The sequence below is a fragment of the Bombina bombina genome, chromosome 2 (genome assembly GCF_027579735.1).
Source record: "Bombina bombina isolate aBomBom1 chromosome 2, aBomBom1.pri, whole genome shotgun sequence".
Lineage (NCBI taxonomy): Eukaryota > Metazoa > Chordata > Amphibia > Anura > Bombinatoridae > Bombina > Bombina bombina.
Window position 1 is genome coordinate 560,999,684 of NC_069500.1, and position 20,262 is coordinate 561,019,945.

Genomic DNA, 20,262 nt, shown 5'->3' on the forward strand with positions numbered 1-20,262 from the left:
GTGTCAAGTTAACCTGTCTCATTTCAAACACTGAGCAATCTTAGTCTGAGAGTATAACATTTTATGCAGATGTAAAAATCTTAGATAAAATGCCTCCTTGCACCTGGAAAGTCCTTGCATAAAGGGGCAGTAAACTGGGATGTAATTAATATATATATTAATAAAAAAAATCTCATATCTGCCAAAAGGGCACCTACCATTTGTGTATTGAGGAGGAAACATTTCTGCATGGCTTTAAATATAGAATTTCTACAGCATTGTCAAATAATCATAAATACACTGCTGCATATTGCTAAAAAAAATTTTTAATGGACCCCTGGCCCCACCATACAACTACTACCACACTGAAGTTACAATCCGAAATTGCACAAAGAAATAAAAAACATTTACTAAGTAAGTCCTACGTCCTTTGCAAATGAAAGTGATGTGCCATCTGCCTCAGACACACACTGTACAAACAAAGTGCCAAGTCTGTCTTACACTGTGCATAGTGGTTTAGTGCACACTCAGAAATCCTCTCAAATGCTAATGCTTTACTCCTTGTAATAACATTTCCCACGCTCAAATGCACTCTACTGTAGCGCCCTCTGGTGGGTGCCAAAATGTAACAAAAACAAAAACATTGGTCCCCTGACAGGAGTCACCCCTGTCACCCCCTAATGGTGACCCTGTACATGCCCTGCAGATATGAGAGCAAACATATTCTAATTGTACTGACAGTGTTGCAAGACTAAATATAGATCTATTATTTTGTTGTACAAGTTTAGCCTGGGATGCTCTTAAAGGGACACTAAACCCCAAATTTTGCTTTCACGAACTATGTGCAACCACCAATCAGCAACTACTGAGCCTATCTAGATATGCTTTTCAGCAAAGGATTTCAAGAGAATGAAGCAAATTAGATAATAGAAGTAAATTAGAAAATTTAAAGTTAAAAGTTTAGAAAATTTAAAGTTTAAAGTTTAAAATTGCATACTATTTCTAAATCATGAAAGAAAAAATCTGGGTTTTATGTCCCTTTAAGGGAGCTTATGATGTTTAAACTTATGCATGAGGTATAGCTATTAGTGTGGAAATTAGTGCACTATGAAATCTGGTCACTTTGTGGGCTTCAAGGGACAGTCTACTCCAGAATATTTATTGTTTAGAAAGATGGATAATCCCTTTATTCCCCAGTTTTGCATATTCAGCACTGTTATATTAATACACTTTTTACCTCTGTGATTACCTTGTATCTAAGCCTCTGCAGATTGCCCATTGTATTACTTTTGACACACTTGCATTTTAGCCATTCAGTGCCCTCTCATTAGTAACTCCACGGGTGTGAACACAATTTTACCTATGTGGCACATATGAACTAACACCCTCTAGCTGTGAAAAACTGTCAAAGCCATTGAGATAAAATGCGGCCTTCAAGGGATTATAAATTAGCATATGAGCCTACCTAGGTTTAGCTTTCAACTAAGAATACCAAGAGAACAAAGTAAATTTGATGATAAAAGTACATTGGGAAGTTGTTTAAAAGTGCATGCCCTATCTGAATCATGAAAGTTTAATTTTGACTAGACTGTCCCTTTATGCTAAGATTGTAGTTTTATGGTATTTCGTATGTGTTGTGCCTTACACATATTGCAACAGAATGTTGGTTGCACACATCACAAACTTTTAGTTAAACTTTTCTCCTCATTAATGTTTTCCCAATGATCAATTTTACCTGCTGGAATGTGTAAACTGGTTTACAAATAGCTCTTTTACCTTTGTTTGTTCAGTTGAAATAGCTATACTTGTCTTTAGAAACCACCACCTATACTGGAAATGTCAATATTGCAATAATGAGTATATAAAAGCTATGCAACAAGAGGCACAGCCCAATAAATAATGAGAGAGAACAGACAAATAAATAATGAAAGTATGTTGCAGAGTTTATATATATATATATATATATATATATATATATATAGTTTATAATTTTATATTATAGAGAGAGAGAGAGAGAGAGAGAGTCAGGCCCTTAGACCTTACAATTTGCTTAATTTGCAAATGTTTTAACCCCTTAATGACAACTGACGTACCAGGTACGTCCTGCAAAAACTTGCAGTTAGTGACAATGGACGTACCTGGTACGTCAGTTGTCTTAGAGAGTGCTGGAAGCGATCGCAATCGCTTCCAGCAGCTCTCAGGGTATTGCAGTGATGCCTCGATATTGAGGCATCCTGCAATACCCTTTAGAAAGCATCCGATGCAGAGAGAGCCACTCTGTGGCCCTCTCTGCACCGGTAGCGATGCGGCCGTTCGTTGGTGGGTGGGAGCTTACAGGGAGGAGGGTGGGCGGCCCATCGCTACCCGGCATCCGGTTCCTTCAAGTGCATTGTGCACTCCGGATGCCGGGAGCGTGCGGGGGCTGCGTGCACGCGCGCGCGCGCAGCAATCGCTGGCACTGCCACCAATGAATTTTGGTAAGAGGGAGGGGGGCAGAATTTTTCAAATAAATGATCAATATCAGGATCTGGATCTGGGGGGGGGGGGTTTGGGGGGGGGGGGTTGGGGCAGCTACACTACAGAAAAAATAAAAATAAGACATGTAACAAAACACTTTATTTTTTGGGGAAAACTGGGTACCAGTACCCAAGATGGTGGCAATTAGGTAGGTGGGGAGGGTTAGAGAGGTGTTTGGGGGGGATCAGGGAGGTTGGGGGTTAAGGCAGGGGTCCATCACAGCTGAATAATTAAAAAAAAACAAAAACAAAAAAAAAACACCTTTTATTTTAGTACTGGCAGACTTTCTGCCAGTACTTAAGATGGCGGGGACAATTGTGGGGTGGGGGAGGGAAGAGAGCTGTCTGGGAGGGATCAGGGGGTGGGATGTGTCAGGTGGGAGGCTAATCTCTACACTAAAGCTAAAATTAACCCTGCAAGCTCTCTACAAGCTACCTAATTAACCCCTTCACTGCTGGGCTTAATACAAGTGTGGTGCGCAGCAGCATTTAGCGGCCTCCTAATTGCCAAAAAGCAACGCCAAAGCCATATATGTCTGCTATTTATGAACAAAGGAGATCCCAGAGAAGCATTTACAACCATTTGTGCCATAATTGCACAAGCTGTTTGTAAATAATTTAAGTGAGAAACCTAAAATTGTGAAAAATGTCACTTTTTTTTTTATTTGCTCGCATTTGGCGGTGAAATGGTGGCATGAAATATACCAAAATGGGCCTAGATCAATACTTTGGGTTGTCTACTACACTACACTAAAGCTAAAATTAACCCTTCAAGGTCCCTACAAGATCCCTAATTAACCCCTTCACTGCTGGGCATAATACACGTGTGGTGCGCAGCTGCATTTAGCGGCCTTCTAATTACCAAAAAGCAACGCCAAAGCCATATATGTCTGCTATTTCTGAACAAAGGGGATCCCAGAGAAGCATTTACAACCATTTGTGCCATAATTGCACAAACTGTTTGTAAATAATTTCAGTGAGAAACCTAAAGTTTGTGACAAAATTTGTGAAAAAGTGAACAATTTTTTTTATTTGCTCGCATTTGGCAGTGAAATGGTGGCATGAAATATACCAAAATGGGCATAAATCAATACTTTGGGTTGTCTTCTAAAAAAAAATATATACATGTCAAGGGATATTCAGGGATTCCGGACAGATATCAGTGTTCCAATGTAACTAGCGCTAATTTTGAAAAAAAAAGTGGTTTGGAAATAGCAAAGTTCTACTTGTACTTATTGCCCTATAACTTGCAAAAAAAGCAAACAACATGTAACCATTGGGTATTTCTAAACTCAGGACAAAATTTAGAAACTATTTAGCATGGGTGTTTTTTGGTGGTTGTAGATGTGTAACAGATTTTGGAGGTCAAAGTTAGAAAAAGTGTGTTTTTTTCCATTTTTTTCCTCATATTTTATATATTTTTTATATTAAATTATAAGATGTGATGAAAAAAATGGTATCTTTAGAAAGTCCATTTAATGGCGAGAAAAACGGTATATAATATGTGTGGGTACAGTAAATGAGTAAGAGGAAAATTACAGCTAAACACAAACACTGCAGAAATGTAAAAATAGCCATTGTCATTAAGGGTAAGAAAACTGAAAAATGGTCCGGTCATTAAGGGGTTAATGAGTTGAGGATGTTGTATAATTTTGTTTTAAATGACTATTTATATGCCAACGTTTAGACTTCACATTGCGAGACATGTTGATTATAGGTGAACAGTGCAAATGTACTTTCCATGAGTACAATTATATATTTTCTTCTACTGTGTGTATGTGTGCAGTGTAACTTTATTACAAAAAGAATATGCATGTGCCATGTAACTTCAGTAAATACCGAAAGAATGGGCTAGACAATTCTTTTTATTTTGTTTTCTAGGATGGAAGTTCTCCTTACAGCTCCAGATATGTTGGTTCTATGGTGGCTGATGTTCACAGGACACTGATATATGGTGGCATATTTATGTATCCGGCAAATGAGAAAAGTCCTAAAGGAAAGGTAAAATTAATAACATTACTTACCATTATTCAAAATGATCATGTTGAATAATTCTGTCTTTAGCCTAACAAAATTGATTGTGGCAATTGTGATTATTTCTCTTTGTGTTTTATTTAAAGTCTAATCAAAATGAATGCCATTGTATATAGTCATGCTGGGCATACTAGGCATGTTTACTAAATGATTATATTGACACAACATTTACATCTATTGATTTTAAAATAACCGATTTCCGCATTAGTGAGCTATACATCTGAAATCAAGAAGAAGACAGCGGGTTCTATAAAAAGGACTCTCATTTTCTAAAGTGGGATTTTGATAGTTCTGACACTGTAAACTGTGAAATTGCTCCATTGCAATATTATGATGAAAAGACAAAGACAAAAACAGAGGCGCCACATGTGTAGATCAATAGAGATAAATAAATCCAGATAGCAGCAGAATAAGGGTACTCACAAAGGTAGCGGCACTCTATTATGCCAACAGGTGCAGGCTGGTATTCTACAGCAAACCAGCTGGCTGTGTGGAAGATCCCCACCGGATGCGTTCAGTGTTGAGATTCTCTGCCTGCAGGGCCTCTGAACAATACCCAATGACAATGCTTCCCTTCGACTGGAACTGCAGATGGAATGGAGAGAGGGGCTAGACTGCCCTAAGGTTACTGATATGGAGACAAAAACACCAACACCAGACTAACGTAAAAGTTAAAATCAGTATTTTATTATACAGAATGTCTGTGAGATATAAGCAAATCAATCAAATTAAAAGAACATTCATCTAAAATGCTATACCACTTAGTTAAAAGTTCAGGGTTATTTTTAAAAGAACAATTCTTAAAAATACGTAGACCCCGAGGGATCTGTTTCTTTTCTTTGTATTTTTTAAGGCAATCTAGATCCCACCAATGCCTATTTTCATTTTTAAGTAAATCTTCCAATTTTGTGAAGAGACTCTCTATACTTGCATTGGTAGCGGGATCTACAATAGTACCCATGTTGCTTTCACCCTGCGTGGTGCTTTGTCTCCTCAGCGCTCTTTCTGAGGAGGATAACATGATGATAGCAACTATGGGTCAGCAGCACTCCTATCAAACCAAAGACAGGTATACTAGAACAAAACAAAACTGGATTTATTTATCTCTATTGATCTACACATGTGGCGCCTCTGTTTTTGTCTTTGTCTTTTCATCATAGAAGTGCATCATCCTCTTGGGTGACGACAGAGAGCGGCCAATCAAGTTCTGGGACGTCCGAGGACACCTGTTGGACTTTCTATATCTGGCTTGTCCAGTTTTTTATTTCTTATTTCATATTATTATTTTATTCTATATTATTAATCCTTTTGTATTATTCTTTCATTATCATATTTCTCTTGTTAAGTGTATCCAGTCCACGGATCATCCATTACTTATTGGATATATTCTCCTTCCCAACAGGAAGTTGCAAGAGTCCACCCACAGCAAAGCTGCTATATAGCTCCTCCCCTAACTGCCATTACCAGTCATTCTCTTGCAAGTCTCAACATAGATAGGAGGTCGTGAGAGTCTGTGGTTTTTTATACTTAGTTTATTTCTTCAATCAAAAGTTTGTTATTTTTAAATGGCACCGGAGTGTGCTGTTTATCTCAGGCAGTATTTGGAAGAAGAATCTGCCTGCGTTTTTTCTATGATCTTAGCAGACGTAACTAAGATCCAGTTGCTGTTCTCACACATTCTGAGGAGTAAGGTACTTCAGAGGGGGAATGGCGTGCAGGTTTTCCTGCAAATAAGGTATGTGCAGTAAAATATTTTTCTAAGGAATGGAATTGACTAAGAAAATACTGCTGATACCGAAGTAATGTAAGTACAGCCTTTAAATGCAGTGAAAGCGACTGGTACCAGGCTGATTGATAGAGATATATGCTAAGGTATGTGCAGTAATATATTTTTCTAAGGAATGGAATTGACTAAGAAAATACTGCTGATACCGAAGTAATGTAAGTAAAGCCTTAAATGCAGTGATAGCGACTGGATCAGGCTTATTAATAGACATACATACTCTTATAAGAATGTGTTTTAAAACGTTTGCTGGCATGTTTAATCGTTTTTTAACATATGTTTAGTGATAAAACTTATTGGGGCCTAATTTTTCCACATGGCTGGCTTAAATTTTGCATAGAAACAGTTAACTGAAGGCTATCCACAGCTCTGGCTGTGGCAGTTTTGTTGTGTCTGTTTTAAAAAACGTCTATGTCTTTTTTTTTTTGATCTGTTTTTTGCATTAAGGGGTTAATCATCCATTTGCAAGTGGGTGCAATGCTCTGTTAACTTATTACATGTACTGTAAAAATTTCGTTTGATTTACTGCCTTTTTTCACTGTTTTTCAAATTTTGACAAAATTTGTTTCTCTTAAAGGCACAGTAACGTTTGTTATATTTGCTTGTTAACTTGATTTAAAGTGTTTTCCAAGCTTACTAGTCTCTTTATTAGTTGTTCTAACATGTCTAACATAGAGGAAGGCTCTGTGTTCATTATGTTTAAAGCCATGGTGGAACCCCATCTTAGAATGTGTACCAGATGTACTGATTTCATGTTAAACAATAAAGATCATTTTTTGTATTTAAAAACATTATCACCAGAGGATTCTGTCGAGGGGGAAGTTATGCCGACTAACTCTCCCCACGTGTCAGACCCTTTGACTCCCGCTTTAGGGACTCACGCTCAAATGGCGCCAAGTACATCAAGGGCACCCATAGCGTTTATTTTACCAGAGGATTCTGTCGAGGGGGAAGTTATGCCGACTAACTCTCCCCACGTGTCAGACCCTTTGACTCCCGCTCCAGGGACTCACGCTCAAATGGCGCCAAGTATATCAATGGCGCCCATAGCGTTTATTTTACAAGACATGGCAAAGGTTGTGTATAATACACTGGCAGCAGTATTAGTCAGACTACCTGAAATTAAAGGAAAGCAAAACAGCTCTGGGGGTAGATACAGAGCATACAGACGCTTTAAGAACCATGTCTGATACTACCTCACAATATGCTTAGTCTGTGGGTGATATTTGTGACTCAGGGAAGATGATTTAACCTGATTCTGATATTTCTACATTTAAAATTTATGCTTGAGAACCTCCACTTGTTGCTCAGGGAGGCTTTAGCTGCTCTGAATGAATGTGTACAATCGCAGTGCCAGAGAAATTGTGTAGACTGGATAAATAATATGCAGTGCCGGTGTGTACTTATGTTTTTCCAATACCTAAAGAGGTTTACTAAAATTTTTTCATAAGGAATGGGATAGACCAGGTGTGCCGTTCTCTTCCCCTCCTATTTTTTAGAAGAATGTTTTCTAATAGTTGCCACCACACGGGACTTATGGCAGACAGTTCCTAAGGTGGAGAGAAGAGTTTCTACTCTAGCTAAGCGTACCACTACCTCTGGCGAGGACTGTTGTGCTTTTTAGATCCAATGGATAAAAAATGTTTATTCAACAAGGTTTTATCCTGCAGCCCCTTGCACGCATTGCTCCTGTCACTGCTGCTGCGGCGTTCTGGTTTGAGTCTCTTGATGAGGCTTTACAGGCCCCATTGGATGAATATATTTGACAAGCTTAGAGCACTTAAGCTAGCCAATTCCTTTGTTTTCTGATGCCTTTGTTCCTTTGACTAGACTAACGGCTAAGAATTCTGTTTTTTTACTATACTGGCGCGCAGAGCGCTATGGCTTATATCATGGTCAGCTGTCGTGACTTTAATAAATAAGCTACTTAACTTCCCTTCAAGGGGCAGACCCTATTCAGGCCTAGTTTGAAGGAGATTATTACTTATATCACTGGAGGAAAAGATCATGCCCTTCCTCAGGACAGGTCCAAATCAAGGGACAAAAAAGGCCTAATTTTCGTGCCTTTCGAAAATTCAAGGCAGGTGTGGCATCAACTTCCTCTAAGGCAAAATAAGAGGGAACTTTTGCTCAGTCCAAGGCGGTCTGGAGACAACCGGACATGGAACAAAGATAAGCAGGTCAAGGAGCCTGCTGCTGCCTCTAAAACAGCATGAGGAACGGACCCCTATCTGGTAACGGATCCTATAGGGGGCAGACTTCATTCTTCGCCCAGGCGTGGGCAAGAGATGCCCAGGATCCCTGGGCATTGGAAATTATACCCCAGAGATATCTTCTGGATTTCAAAGCTTTCCCCCCCAAAAAAGGGGAGTTTTTGCCTTTCACATTTATCTGCAAACCAGATAAAGAAAGGAGACATTCTTGCATTGTGTACGTGACCCATTCAGTTCCAATAGAGGAACAGGGACACAGTTTTTCCTCAAATCTGTTTGTGGTTCCCAAGGAAAGGGAAACCTTCAGACCTATTTTGGATCTAAAGATCTTAAACAAATTCTTAGAATTCTATCATTTAAGATGGAAACTATTCGTACCATCTTAACTATGATCCAGGAGAGTCAATAGAGGACTACAATGGATTTGAAGGATGCTTATCCTCACATTACGATGCATAAAGATCACCATCGGTTTTTCAGGTTTGCCTTTCTAGACAGGCATTACCAGTTTGTAGCTCTTTCCTTTGGGTTAACTACAGCCCCTAGAATCTTTATGGAGGTTCTGGGGTCACTTTGGCGGTCCTTAGGCCGCGGGGCATAGAAGTGGCCCCTTATTTAGACGACATCCTGATACAGGCGTCAAACATCCAAGATGCCCAGTCTCATACGGACGTAGTACTGGCATTTCTGAGATCACATGGGTGGAAAGTGAACAAGGAAAGAGTTCTCTATCCCCAATCTCAAGGGTTTCCCTCCTAGGGACTCTGATAGATTCTGTAGAAATGAAAATTTACCTGACGGAGTCCAGGTTGTCAAAGTTTCTAAATTTCTGCCGTGTTTCTTCATCCATCCGCGCCCTTCGGTGGCTCAGTACATGAATGAAATCGGCTTAATGGTAGCGGCAAGGGACATAGTACCGTTTGCACGTCTACATTTCAGACCGCTGCAACTATGCATGCTCAGTCAGAGGAACGGGGATTACACAGATTTGTCCCCCTGTTAAACCTGGACCAAGAGACCAGAGATTCTCTTCTCTGGTGACTATGTCGGGTCCATCTGTCCAAGGGTATGACCTTCCGCAGGTCAGATGGGACAATTGTTACAATAGATGCCAGCCTTTTAGGTTGGGATGCAGTCTGGAACTCCCTGAAGGCTCAGGGATAGTGGACTCAGGAGGAGACCCTCCTTCTAATGAATATTCTGGAACTGGGAGCGATATTCCATGCTCTTCAGACTTGGCCTCAGTTAGCAACTCTGAGGTACATCACATTTCAGTCGGACAATATCACGACTGTGGCTTACATCAACCATCAAGGGTGAACAGAAGTTCCCTAGCAATGTTAGAAGTCTTAAAATAATTCACTGGACAGAGACTCACTCTTGTCTAACAGCTATCCCTATCCCAGGTGTTGAGAACTGGGAGGCAGATTTTCTAAGTCGTCAGACTTTTCATCCGGGGGAGTGGGAATTCCCTCCGGAGGGGTTTGCACAAGATCAAGCAGGAGAGTGCTTTGGTGCTTTTGACAGCGCCTGCGTAGGCCACGCAGGACCTGGTATGCAGATCTGGTGGACATGTCATCCTTTCCACCACGGTCTCTGCTTCTGAGACAGGACCCTCTACCTCAGGGTCTTTTCAACCATCTAAATATAATCAATCTGAGATGGACTGCCTGGAGACAGAACGCTTGATGTTATCAAAGCATGGCTTCTCCGAGTCAGTAATTGATACCTTAATACAGGCATAAAAGCCTGTCTCTAGGAAAATTTAACATAGATATGGTGTAAATATCTTATTGTTATGAATCCAAGGGTTACTCATGGAGTAAAGTCTGGATTCCCAGGATATTATCTTTTCTCCAAGATGATTTTGAGAAAAGGGTTGTCAGCTAGTTCTTTAAAAGGGACAGATTTCTACTCTGTCTATTCTTTTGCACAAGCGTCTGGCAGGTATTCTAGACGTTCAGGCATTTGGTCAGGCTTTGGTTAGAACCAAGCCTGTGGTTAAAAATGTTGCTCCGCCATGGAGCTTAAAGCTGGTTCTTAAGGTTCTTCAAGGAGTTCCATTTGAACCTTTTTCATTCCATAGATATCAAACTTCTATCTTGGAAAGTTCCTTTTTGGTAGCTATTTCCTCGGCTCGTAGAGTCTCCGAGTTATCTGCGTTGCAATGTGATTCTCCTTATCTGGTCCTTCGTACGGATAAGGTAGTCCTGTGTACCAACCTGGGTTTTTACCTAAGGTGGTATCTAACAAGAATATCACTCAAGAGATTGTTGTTCCATTCTTGTATCCTAATCCTTCTTCAAAGAAGGAACGTCTATTACACAATTTGGACGTGGTTTCGTGCTTTAAAGTTTTACTTACAAGCTACTACAGATTTTCATCAAACATTCACCTTGTTTGTTGTCTATTCTGGACAGAGGAGAGGTCAAAGGACTTCAGCAGCCTCTCTGTCTTTTTGGTTAAAAAGCATAATTCATTTAGCTTATGAGACTGCTGGACAGCAGCCTCCTGAAGGGATTACAGCTCATTCTACTAGAGCTGTGGTTTTCACTTGGGCCTTTTTTAAATGTGGCTTCTGTTGAACAGATTACAAGACGGAGTCTTGGTCTGCGTTTCATACTTTTTCAAATTTAACAAATTTGATACCTTGCTTCTTCGGAGGCTATTTTTGGGAGAAAGGGTTTTTTTACAGGCAGTGGTAACTTCCGTTTAAGTACCTGCCTTGTCCCTCCCATCATCCGTGTACTTTAGCTTTGGTATTGGTATCCCATAAGTAATGGATGATCCGTGGACTGGATACACTTAACAAGAGAAAACATAATTTATGCTTACCTGATAAATTTATTTCTCTTGTAGTGTATCCAGTCCACGGCCCGCCCTGTCACTTTAAGGCAGGTAATTTTTCCATTAAACTACAGTCACCACTGCACCCTATGGTTTTCCTTTCTCTGCATGTTTTCGGTCGAATGACTGGTAATGGCAGTTAGGGGAGGAGCTATATAGCAGCTTTGCTGTGGGTGGACTCTTGCAACTTCCTGTTGGGAAGGAGAATATTTCCAATAAGTAATGGATGATCCGTGGACTGGATACACTACAAGAGAAATAAATTTATCAGGTAAGCATAAATTATGTTTTTATTGCTATATCACTTGCCTATTTAGGGATTTATATTACATTGTGTTTATGTTTTAATATATTTACTCATTATTTCTGTAGCGCCTCCTATAGAAGCCCAGTGATTTGTATATCACGGTCGCTTCTTCATTTGTTCCATTGCAATATTGTAGCCTCAAAAAGGTTGTACAAACAGGATAACACTTTCGTGACAGTGTTTTCAAAAGGGAACGTTGCTTCAGGACCAGCTAAAAGGGAACGTTGCTTTGTGACCGGCTAAAAGGGAATGTTGCTTTGTGACCGGATAAAAGGGAATGTTGCTTTGTGACCGGCTTAAAGGGAATGTTGCTTCGTGACTGGCTAAAAGGGAATGTTTGCTTCGTGACTGGCTGAAAGGGAACGTTGTTTTGTGACTGGCTAAAAGCGAATGTTGCTTCGTGACTGGCTAAAAGGGAACATTGCTTCATGACCGGCTAAAAGGGAATGTTGCTTCGTGAACGGCTAAAAGGGAACGTTGTTTTGTGACCGGCTAAAAGGGAAAGTTGCTTTGTGACTGGCTAAAAGGGAACATTGCTTCATGACCGGCTAAAAGGAAATGTTGCTTCGTGAACGGCTAAAAGGGAACCTTGTTTCGTGACCGGCTAAAAAGGAAAGTTGCTTTGTGACTGGCTAAAAGGGAATGTTGCTTTGTGACTGGCTAAAAGGGAACATTGCTTCATGACCGGCTAAAAGGGAATGTTGCTTCGTGAACGGCTAAAAGGGAACGTTGTTTCGTGACCGGCTAAAAGGGAAAGTTGCTTTGTGACTGGCTAAAGGGAATGTTGCTTCGTGACTGGCTAAAAGGGAACTTTGTTTTGTGACCACCTAAAAGCGAACGTTGCTTCATGACTGGCTAAAAGGGAATGTTGCTTCATGACCAGCTAAAAGGGAATGTTGCTTCGTGACAGGCTAAAAGGGAACGTTGCTTCGTGACCGGCTAAAAGGGAACGTTGCTTGTTGACCGGCTAAAAGGGAATGTTGCTTCATGACCGGCTAAAAGGGAATGTTGCTTCGTGACCGGCTAAAAGGGAACGTTGCTTCATGACTGGCTAAAAGGGAACGTTGCTTCGTGAGCAGCTAAAAGCGAACGTTGCTTCATGACTGGCTAAAAGGGAATGTTGCTTCATAACCGGCTAAAAGGGAACGTTGCTTCAGGACCAGCTAAAAGGGAAAATTGCTTTGTGACCGGCTAAAAGGGAATGTTGCTTTGTGACCGGATAAAAGGGAATGTTGCTTCGTGACCGGCTTAAGGGGAATGTTGCTTCGTGAACAGCTAAAAGGGAACGTTGCTTCGTGACCGGCTAAAAGGGAAAGTTGCTTCGTGACTGGCTAAAAGGGAATGTTGCTTCATGACTGGCTAAAAGGGAACGTTGCTTCGTGACTGGTTAAAAGGGAATGTTGCTTTGTGACCGGCTAAAAGGGAATGTTGCTACGTGACCAGCTAAAATGGAACGTTGCTTCGTGACCTGCTGAAAAGGAACGTTGCTTCATAACCGGCTAAAAGGGAATGTTGCTTTGTGACCTGCTAAAAGGGAACGTTGCTTCATAACCGGCTAAAAGGGAATGTTGCTTCATGACCGACTAAAAGAGAACGTTGCTTCATGACCGGCTAAAAGGGAACGTTGCTTTGTGACCGGCTAAAAGGGAACGTTGGTTTGTGACCGGCTAAAAGGGAATGTTGCTTCGTGACCAGCTAAAAGAGAACGTTGCTTCATGACCGGCTAAAAGGGAACGTTGCTTCATGACCAGCTAAAAGGGAACGTTGCTTCATGACCGGCTAAAAGGGAACGTTGCTTCATGACCGGCTAAAAGGGAACGTTGCTTTGTGACTGGCTAAAAGGGAACGTTGCTTCATGACCAGCTAAAAGGGAACGTTGCTTCATGACCGGCTAAAAGGGAACGTTGCTTCATGACCGGCTAAAAGGGAATGTTGCTTCATGACCGGCTAAAAGGGAACATTGCTTCGTGACCGGCTAAAAGGGAACGTTGCTTTGTGACCGGCTAAAAGGGAACGTTGCTTCATGACCAGCTAAAAGGGAATGTTACTTCGTGACCGGCTAAAAGGGAACGTTGCTTCGTGACCGGCTAAAAGGGAACGTTGCTTCGTGACCAGCTAAAAGGGAATGTTGCTTCATGACCAGCTAAGAGGGAACGTTGCTTCGTGATCAGCTTTCAAACGGGATTGAGTCTTCATGACTGCAAAGTCACAACTCATTCACAACAGTGAGTTTTCCAGTTCTTTCCACTACATTATTTAACTCTTAAATGGGATTTTTTTCTTTGCTCCTGGGATTGTCTTGAACATGTGCAATAGAACAGAATGATTCCAAACTGTCATGGAATACTTATTAATTCAGTCAGTGGTAAAATTGTCTCAAAAAACCTGTTGAAAAGTAACAAGAAAACGGACTGTGATTGCAGAGAAATTTAAAAATAGGTATTTTATCAGCAAGATCAAAATGCACTTGCAACTCGTGTTGAAACGAGAAGTGCCCTTGTCAGGCCAAAAACCCTCTGAAAACAAAATGGCCAAATAGATTGTGATGAATCCCTTTCTGAGTAAAGAAATTATTTTAATTATAAAAGCATTAATAAAGTTGTAAACCTTTAGTCAATCAGTTGTATGAAAAGTCACAATTTAATAGTTTAGACAAAGCATGCAATTTTAAGAGACTTTTCAAATGACTTCTTTTAGAAAATGTACTGTGCTCTTCAAAAGCATACCTAGGTAGGCTCAGGAGCCCCAATACACTTCTGAAGCTAGCTGGTTATTGTTAGATACACATCTCTAGTCATTGGCTCACCAGATGTATTCATCTAGCTCCCAGTAGTGCATTGCTACTCTAAAACTGACTTTAAAGGGATAGTCTACTCCAAAATTGTTATTGTTTATTACCCATTCCCCACTTTTGCATAACCAACACTGTCATATTAATATACTTTTAACCTCTGTGATTACCTTGTATATAAGTCTCTGCAGACTGCCCCGTTATCACATGGCTATTTATTTATTATCTATTGACTTGCATTTTAGTCAATTAGAGCTGTGTTGTGCACAACTTCACGGGCGTGAGCACAATGTTATCTATTTGGCCCACATGAACTAGCAGTCTCCTGTTGTGAAAAGCTAATAATGTGATAAGAGGCTGTCTGTGGTGGCCTAGAAACAGGCAGACATTTAAGGGGCATATTTATCAATGTGCGAGCGGACCTGATACGAAGTAGCTTATCATGTCCGCTGCACATCGATAAATGCCGACAGCATACGCTGTCTTGTGAACTGCTGGTGCAATGCCGTCCCCTGCAAATTTGCGGCTAATCGGCCGCTAGCAGAGGGTGTTAATTCAACCCGATCATATTCGATCGGTTTGATTTCCTGTCCGTGGCCACAGAGTAGGCGGACATGTTATGGAGCAGGCTCGCCGGAAACAAGGGGCTTCCTAGCTTCATACGGAGCTTGATAAATAAATGTTATAAAGTGTATTAATATAACAATGTTGGTTGAGCAAAGCTGGGGAATAGGTAGTAAAGGCGTTTTTCTATATTTTTAAACATTATAAATTTTGGTGTAGACTGTTCCTTTAACTATTTGATGATCTTTATGTAGGACTTATACACATAGATTTATGCAGGCAATAGTGCAGTAATAAAGTACTCTAACACACTGAAGCATTTTCTTCTTACACTTTGTGCTTTTATGCTTACTCACTACTAGTACTCTGCGAGGATGGTGTCTAATAATTTACCAGAACAATTATTTGCAGTTGTTGGTCAACTACAAATTATAAATTCTAGTGGCTTAAAAGTGGTTTATTAGCTACAATCTTTTGTATATTTTACGTACTAAAGAATTCAGACGTATTATATTTGGGAACTAAGCCATGTGGTTTGAAGATGATGATTCAGACTTGCTGGTTATTTATTGTAGAAGTGAGAATATGTAATGTCTTACTGGAACAGTAATGAATGAAAGAGAGAGTCATGTGACATGTGTATATGGTATGTTAGTTTGCATCCCATGCATTTCCTAGATTTCTAAAGAGACAAAATGGCTGTATGGTTGATAGGTGTCATAGTAACTCATAGACAGAAAACAAAATGAGGTTGTGTGTTGTGTGAAGGTAAACCACTATAAATAAAACATTTGCCAAGTATTTAAGGAAAGGCTGGAATATGACTATGGATAACATACCTATAATACAAATGTGAACAGTAACTTTGGAGAACATACACAGCTATTTGTGCAAACCTAATACATTAATAATAATGGTAGCTCCCTTGGTAATTTTATAATCATTATATTTATATAGTATTTTTCTGCATCCTTCATACCAGTATTTGTGTTGCTATTCAGCTTAGGATAACAGCACCTGTGTAAGAAGCACACTTCCTGTGTAGTGGGAAGAAAGACATTTTCCCACTCATAGGCCTAGATTTGGAGTTCGGCGGTAAAAGGGCTGTTAACGCTCCGCGGGCTTTTTTCTGGCCGCACCATAAATTTAACTCTGGTATCGAGAGTTTAATCAAAATGCTGCGTTAGGCTCCAAAAAAGGAGCGTAGAGCATTTTTACCGCAAATGCAACTCTCGATACCAGAGTTGCTTACGGACGCGGCCGGCCTCAAAAACGTGCTCGTAGCACGATTCTCCCATAGGAAAACAATGGGGCTGTTTGAGCTGAAAAAAAACCTAACACCTGCAAAAAAGCAGCGTTCAGCTCCTAACGCAGCCCCATTGTTTCCTATGGGAAACACTTCCTACGTCTGCACCTAACACCCTAACATGTACCCCGAGTCTAAACACCCCTAACCTTACACTTATTAACCCCTAATCTGCCGCCCCCGCTATCGCTGACCCCTGCATATTTTTTTTAACCCCTAATCTGCCGCTCCGTAAACCGCCGCAACCTACGTTATCCCTATGTACCCCTAATCTGCTGCCCTAACATCGCCGACCCCTATATTATATTTATTAACCCCTAATCTGCCCCCCTCAACGTCGCCGACACCTGCCTACACTTATTAACCCCTAATCTGCCGAGCGGGACCTGAGCGCTACTATAAATAAAGTTAGTAACCCCTAATCCGCCTCACTAACCCTATCATAAATAGTATTAACCCCTAATCTGCCCTCCCTAACATCGCCGACACCTACCTTCAATTATTAACCCCTAATCTTCCGATCGGAGCTCACCGCTATTCTAATAAATGGATTAACCCCTAAAGCTAAGTCTAACCCTAACACTAACACCCCCCTAAGTTAAATATAATTTTTATCTAACGAAATAAATTAACTCTTATTAAATAAATGATTCCTATTTAAAGCTAAATACTTACCTGTAAAATAAACCCTAATATAGCTACAATATAAATTATAATTATATTATACTATTTTAGGATTAATATTTATTTTACAGGCAACTTTGTAATTATTTTAACCAGGTACAATAGCTATTAAATAGTTAAGAACTATTTAATAGTTACCTAGTTAAAATAATAACAAATTTACCTGTAAAATAAATCCTAACCTAAGATATAATTAAACCTAACACTACCCTATCAATAAAATAATTAAATAAACTACCTACAATTACCTACAATTAACCTAACACTACACTATCAATAAATTAATTAAACACAATTCCTACAAATATATACAATTAAATAAACTAGCTAAAGTACAAAAAATAAAAAAGAACTAAGTTACAGAAAATAAAAAAATATTTACAAACATAAGAAAAATATTACAACAATTTTAAACTAATTACACCTACTCTAAGCCCCCGAATAAAATAACAAAGCCCCCCAAAATAAAAAATTCCCTACCCTATTCTAAATTAAAAAGTTACAAGCTCTTTTACCTTACCAGCCCTGAACAGGGCCCTTTGCGGGGCATGCCCCAAGAAGTTCAGCTCTTTTGCCTGTAAAAAAAAACATACAATACCCCCCCCCAACATTACAACCCCACCACCCACATACCCCTAATCTAACCCAAACCCCCCTTAAATAAACCTAACACTAATCCCCTGAAGATCTTCTACCTTGTCTTCACCATCCAGGTATCACCGATCCGTCCTGGCTCCAAGATCTTCATCCAACCCAAGCGGGGGTTGGCGATCCATAATCCGGTGCTGAAGAGGTCCAGAAGAGGCTCCAAAGTCTTCCTCCTATCCGGCAAGAAGAGGACATCCGGACCGGCAAACATCTTCTCCAAGCGGCATCTTCGATCTTCTTCCATCCGGAGCGAAGCGGCAGGATCCTGAAGACCTCCAGCGCGGAACATCCATCCGGACCGACGACTGAACGACGAATGACTGTTCCTTTAAGGGACGTCATCCAAGATGGCGTCCCTCGAATTCCGATTGGCTGATAGGATTCTATCAGCCAATCGGAATTAAGGTAGGAATTTTTCTGATTGGCTGATGGAATCAGCCAATCAGAATCAAGTTCAATCCGATTGGCTGATCCAATCAGCCAATCAGATTGAGCTCGCATTCTATTGGCTGTTCCGATCAGCCAATAGAATGCGAGCTCAATCTGATTGGCTGATTGGATCGGCCAATCGGATTGAACTAGATTCTGATTGGCTGATTCCATCAGCCAATCAGAAAATTCCTACCTTAATTCCGATTGGCTGATAGAATCCTATCAGCCAATCGGAATTCGAGGGACGCCATCTTGGATGACGTCCCTTAAAGGAACAGTCATTCGTCGTTCAGTCGTCGGTCCGGATGGATGTTCCGCGCTGGAGGTCTTCAGGATCCTGCCGCTTCGCTCCGGATGGAAGAAGATCGAAGATGCCGCTTGGAGAAGATGTTTGCCGGTCCAGATGTCCTCTTCTTGCCGGATAGGAGGAAGACTTTGGAGCCTCTTCTGGACCTCTTCAGCACCGGATTATGGATCGCCAACCCCCGCTTGGGTTGGATGAAGATCTTGGAGCCAGGACGGATCGGTGATACCTGGATGGTGAAGACAAGGTAGGAACATCTTCAGGGGATTAGTGTTAGGTTTATTTAAGGGGGGTTTGGGTTAGATTAGGGGTATGTGGGTGGTGGGTTGTAATGTTGGGGGGGGGGTATTGTATGTTTTTTTTTACAGGCAAAAGAGCTGAACTTCTTGGGGCATGCCCCACAAAGGGCCCTGTTCAGGGCTGGTAAGGTAAAAGAGCTTGTAACTTTTTTAATTTAGAATAGGGTAGGGAATTTTTTATTTTGGGGGGCTTTGTTATTTTATTAGGGGGCTTAGAGTAGGTGTAATTAGTTTAAAATTGTTGTAATATTTTTCTTATGTTTGTAAATATTTTTTTATTTTCTGTAACTTAGTTCTTTTTTATTTTTTGTACTTTAGCTAGTTTATTTAATTGTATTTATTTGTAGGAATTGTGTTTAATTAATTTATTGATAGTGTAGTGTTAGGTTAATTGTAGGTAATTGTAGGTAGTTTATTTAATTATTTTATTGATAGGGTAGTGTTAGGTTTAATTATATCTTAGGTTAGGATTTATTTTACAGGTAAATTTGTTATTATTTTAACTAGGTAACTATTAAATAGTTCTTAACTATTTAATAGCTATTGTACCTGGTTAAAATAATTACAAAGTTGCCTGTAAAATAAATATTAATCCTAAAATAGCTATAATATAATTATAATTTATATTGTAGCTATATTAGGATTTATTTTACAGGTAAGTATTTAGCTTTAAATAGGAATAATTTATTTAATAAGAGTTAATTTATTTCGTTAGATGTAAATTATATTTAAGTTAGGGGGGTGTTAGTGTTAGGGTTAGACTTAGCTTTAGGGGTTAATCCATTTATTAGAATAGCGGTGAGCTCCGATCGGAAGATTAGGGGGTTAATAATTGAAGGTAGGTGTCGGCGATGTTAGGGAGGGCAGATTAGGGGTTAATACTATTTATGATAGGGTTAGTGAGGCGGATTAGGGGTTAATAACTTTATTATAGTAGCGCTCAGGTCCGCTCGGCAGATTAGGAGTTAATAAGTGTAGGCAGGTGTCGGCGACGTTGTGGGGGGGCAGATTAGGGGGTTAATAAATATAATATAGGGGTCGGCGGTGTTAGGGGTAGCAGATTAGGGGTACATAGGGATAACGTAGGTGGCGGCGCTTTGCGGTCGGAAGATTAGGGGTTAATTATTTTAAGTAGCTGGCGGGAATGTTGTGGGGGGCAGGTTAGGGGTTAATAAATATAATACAGGGGTCGGCGGGGTTAGGGGCAGCAGATTAGGGGTACATAAATATAACGTAGGTGGCGGTCGGCAGATTAGGGGTTAAAAATTTTAATTGAGTGTCGGCGATGTGGGGGGGGCCTCGGTTTAGGGGTACATAGGTAGTTTATGGGTGTTAGTGTACTTTAGGGTACAGTAGTTAAGAGCTTTATGAACCGGCGTTAGCCAGAAAGCTCTTAACTCCTGCTATTTTCCTGCGGCTGGAGTTTTGTCGTTAGAGCTCTAACGCTCACTTCAGAAACGACTCTAAATACCAGCGTTAGGAAGATCCCATTGAAAAGATAGGCTACGCAAATGGCGTAGGGGGATCTGCGGTATGGAAAAGTCGCGGCTGAAAA

General features: G+C 40.4%; 1 protein-coding gene across 1 annotated transcript in view; it reads left to right on the top strand.

Annotated features, from left to right (window-relative positions):
* LOC128649261 (fructose-1,6-bisphosphatase isozyme 2-like) overlaps positions 1-20,262 on the top strand; it is a 101,168-nt gene that overhangs the window by 70,470 nt on the left and 10,436 nt on the right. The window contains 1 exon segment of the mRNA XM_053702423.1: positions 4,377-4,496. Within this exon segment, the coding sequence (XP_053558398.1) occupies positions 4,377-4,496 (120 nt within the window).